This window comes from Micropterus dolomieu, linkage group LG07, assembly GCF_021292245.1.
Source record: "Micropterus dolomieu isolate WLL.071019.BEF.003 ecotype Adirondacks linkage group LG07, ASM2129224v1, whole genome shotgun sequence".
Lineage (NCBI taxonomy): Eukaryota > Metazoa > Chordata > Actinopteri > Centrarchiformes > Centrarchidae > Micropterus > Micropterus dolomieu.
Window position 1 is genome coordinate 18,407,700 of NC_060156.1, and position 3,656 is coordinate 18,411,355.

At 45.4% G+C, this 3,656-nt stretch overlaps 2 protein-coding genes across 2 annotated transcripts in view; one reads left to right on the forward strand and one right to left on the reverse strand.

The window, feature by feature from the left end:
- LOC123974099 (interleukin-1 receptor accessory protein-like 1-A) overlaps nucleotides 1-3,656 on the reverse strand; it is a 107,891-nt gene that overhangs the window by 88,112 nt on the left and 16,123 nt on the right. The window lies entirely within an intron of this gene.
- LOC123973850 (zona pellucida sperm-binding protein 1-like) overlaps nucleotides 348-3,656 on the forward strand; it is a 3,373-nt gene continuing 64 nt past the window's right edge. The window contains exons 1-7 of the mRNA XM_046054198.1: nucleotides 348-398; nucleotides 1,950-2,047; nucleotides 2,157-2,305; nucleotides 2,433-2,610; nucleotides 2,691-2,823; nucleotides 3,407-3,481; nucleotides 3,583-3,619. Of these exons, the coding sequence (XP_045910154.1) occupies nucleotides 2,161-2,305; nucleotides 2,433-2,610; nucleotides 2,691-2,823; nucleotides 3,407-3,481; nucleotides 3,583-3,591 (540 nt within the window). The 5' untranslated portion in view covers nucleotides 348-398; nucleotides 1,950-2,047; nucleotides 2,157-2,160 and the 3' untranslated portion in view covers nucleotides 3,592-3,619. The remainder of the gene's footprint in view (nucleotides 399-1,949; nucleotides 2,048-2,156; nucleotides 2,306-2,432; nucleotides 2,611-2,690; nucleotides 2,824-3,406; nucleotides 3,482-3,582; nucleotides 3,620-3,656) is intronic.

Consider the following 3,656-nt stretch of genomic DNA (forward strand, 5'->3'; position numbering starts at 1 on the left):
GGCCATTTTAGTACAGTGAACTCATTGTCATGTTCAAGAAACCAATTTGAAATGATTCGAGCTTTGTGACATGGTGCATTATCCTGCTGGAAGTAGCCATCAGAGGATGGGTACATGGTGGCCATAAAAGGATGGACATGGTCAGAAACACTGCTCAGGTAGGCCGTGGCATTTAAACGATGCCCAATTGGCACTAAGGGGCCTAAAGTGTGCCAAGAAAACATCCCCCACACCATTACACCACCACCACCAGCCTGCACAGTGGTAACAAGGCATGATGGATCCATGTTCTCATTCTGTTTACGCCAAATTCTGACTCTACCATCTGAATATCTCAACAGAAATCGAGACTTATCAGACCAGGCAACATTTTTCCAGTCTTCAACTGTCCAATTTTGGTGAGCTCTTGTAAATTGTAGCCTCTTTTTCCTATTTGTAGTGGAGATGAGTGGTACCCAGTGGGGTCTTCTGCTGTTGTAGCCCATCCGCCTCAAGGTTGTGCGTGTTGTGGCTTCACAAATGCTTTGCTGCATACCTTGGTTGTAACGAGTGGTTATTTCAAAGTTGCTCTTGAATCAGTCGGCCCATTCTCCTCTGACCTCTAGCATCAACAAGACATTTTCGCCCACAGGACTGCCGCATACTGGATGTTTTTCCCTTTTCACACCATTCTTTGTAAACCCTAGAAATGGTTGTGCGTGAAAATCCCAGTAACTGAGCAGATTGTGAAATACTCAGACCGGCCTGTCTGGCACCAACAACCATGCCACGCTCAAAATTGCTTAAATCACCTTTCTTTCCCATTCTGACATTCAGTTTGGAGTTCAGGAGATTGTCTTTACCAGGACCACACCCCTAAATGCATTGAAGCAACTGCCATGTGATTGGTTGATTAGATAATTGCATTAATGAGAAATTGAACGGTGTTCCTAATAATCCTTTAGGTGAGTGTAGGAACTAGGCCCAAAGAAATGCTAGCCCACTTAGCGCTAAAACAGAGCCGGAACTGGGCCGACCAGGCAGAGGACAATCCCACAGGGGGAGAGAGGGAGATATACCCAAAGCCGAGACAAGGCAGACGGACCAAGCTGCCATTCAAATCCCTGCCGAGGCAGCAGTGCAGCGGATCACTAGAGGGAGGAGAAGATTTAGTACAACTATAATATTTCGCATGTGTATATATCCAATTAAATGGGATACAAGAGACATGCATACATACCCCCACGATTCCACAGCACGCGCACACATAATCAGGCCAGAGCGAGACAGCCCGCACAGCAAACGATTTGCTCTGAAACAATCAAGGGAGCACTGTTTAACCACAATGCGCTAACCGCACACAGCAGACAGTTACATCGGCAGACGGCACACTTGCCACACGGACCAAGAGCAATGTCGCATGCACATGCAGAACGCCTACCAGGTGACTCAACAGGTTTAGGGCTGTTAAACATCAGCTAAACTGTTGCGCTACAGGCTGTGACAGCACTCGCATCAGCACACCACAACGCCGGACCACCGTTGCCAACAGTCGAGACGCCCACCCAGGTAAGAGGCCGCCACAGGTGCATCATCACCTGTACTTATAGGCCACGGCAGCAGCATCCAGTTGTCAGGGCACCAGTGCAGTGCCACATAGTGGAGGGAGGGGGGAAACCCTCAACCTGCCACATGAGAAATTCACTGGTTGAAATAAACAAATTGATAGCTACGCTTTTCTGAGCAAGAGTTGTGTGAAAGGAAGTACAATGCATGTCCTGATACTCCCAAATACAGGCATATTTAATGCTGCAGCCCTCTACGTTTGCCTGGAGTTCCTCACCCTGACCTGCCATTGTGGCGCACGGTTATGTCACATGTTGATAGCGTCGCATCTAGATTTCAGATTTTTAATCGTGTGCCATAAAGTGCACTTCAAGATCTTACGTTCAAATGACTTTTCTTGACAGGAAGTTGGTGAGACAATTGTCTACCTGGCTGAAGTGCAGACTGTCGTCCAATCTCTGACCCTCCAGTATGGTGTAATTACAACACGTGATCCACTCAGGTTAGTGGGTTACAAAATACACTTTGGCTCTGTGGGCACAATTCTACCACTCTATTGTTGCTTTTTGTGTGTAGCGCTAAGCTTAAATGTTAACCATGTATTTGCATAGGTTCATGGTTGAGTGCCGCTATAGCAAAGCAGGTGTTGCTCCGCAGTCACTAACCAGTGTTGGCTACATGGTGAAGACCCCGAGTTCCAGCTTGCCATCAGCGGTCCTCTCTAGTGGCTTATATGCTGTTGACTTGAGAATTGCTAAAGGTCGGGTATTTATGCCTTACTCTCTAAACCAATTGCAATCAAAGTACAATCTTAAATTCTGCTGAGTAAGTCTTTAATTGACTTTTTGTCCTTCATTGACTGTTTGCTCTTTGTCTAACCCCAAAAGATCAGACGTATTCAAGCTACTTTCCCACAAACAACCGGCCCTTGCGACTGCTCCTTGGCAAGCCAGTCTATCTTGAACTGCGCCTGATATCTCCAAAACCAGATGCGGTAATCCTTGTCAACTACTGTGTAGCTTACCCTCGCTCTGCAAGGAATGCACTGGTGCTTATTTATGAAGGGTAAGCGTGACTGAACTCAACGTGTATTAAAACGCATCCTCCTCCTTCTGTCCACCTAACCATAAGCTGTTTGTCTCGAGGTGTCCCAACCTTTATGCTCCAAATGTGTCCATCCTTAAAATCGTTGACTGCAAAAATCGTCACCAGAGGCGGTTCGTGGTGGTTGCCTTCCAGTTTATGGTTCAAAAGACAAACAAATACCTTGATGAAGAAGTAAGTATTCAGGAAGCCATTATGGGCCTAAAATGGTCAAAGCTACGCTGTATACAACTGGTGCAGACTGAGAAGTTCCCTGACACAGTAATGTTGTGACTTGTTCTTTACAGGGTTCCTTTTTTAAAATGGAACAGTAACCTGTTGACTAAATGTATCCTATCCTGCTGCTATGGTTGCAAAGCTGAAATGAAATTTACAAAATAAGTCGGTGTACTACAGCTTGTCTAGCTCTCAAGTGTGAAGTCTCTGCTCCAATTGAATTGCCTTCACTTGAGATTTTGTACTGTAGAGGCAACTTGTCCCTGGTTCCCACATAGACTTTACTTGTGTATTAACGGCTGCCAAAGTATAATTGGTGACCCTCTTAACATTTAAATTATCAGTCTCGGAGGCCATCCCCAATTGACAACACCTGATTGTTACCACTGTCATTTGGTACCATGTTTTCAATGGGGCCACATGCGGCTCGTGTTGTAAGAATGCATGCGCCACAGTGTTCTATGGAAAACACTTATGGGATGAATAAATGTTTGTTCTGACATGGTGAATTTATTATTTTTTTTTTTTTTTTGTCCCGTAGATCTATTTCATGTGCTCTACAGAAGTGTGTTTGGCAGCAGATAGGCCATGTGAACATCGGTGCTTTAATGGAAAGGTGAGTCTGTATACTATGCAAATATGCTACTAGCTCAGGGTTTGTGTGTGGTGTGTGTGGGGGGGGGGGGGTTTGTTTAAAGTCTAATCAATTTCTCCTAGGCACCATAAGGATGCTGCAGAAGACTTATGAAGATAAGGGGGGGGGGGGGGGGGGAAAAAAAAAAAAATTTTTA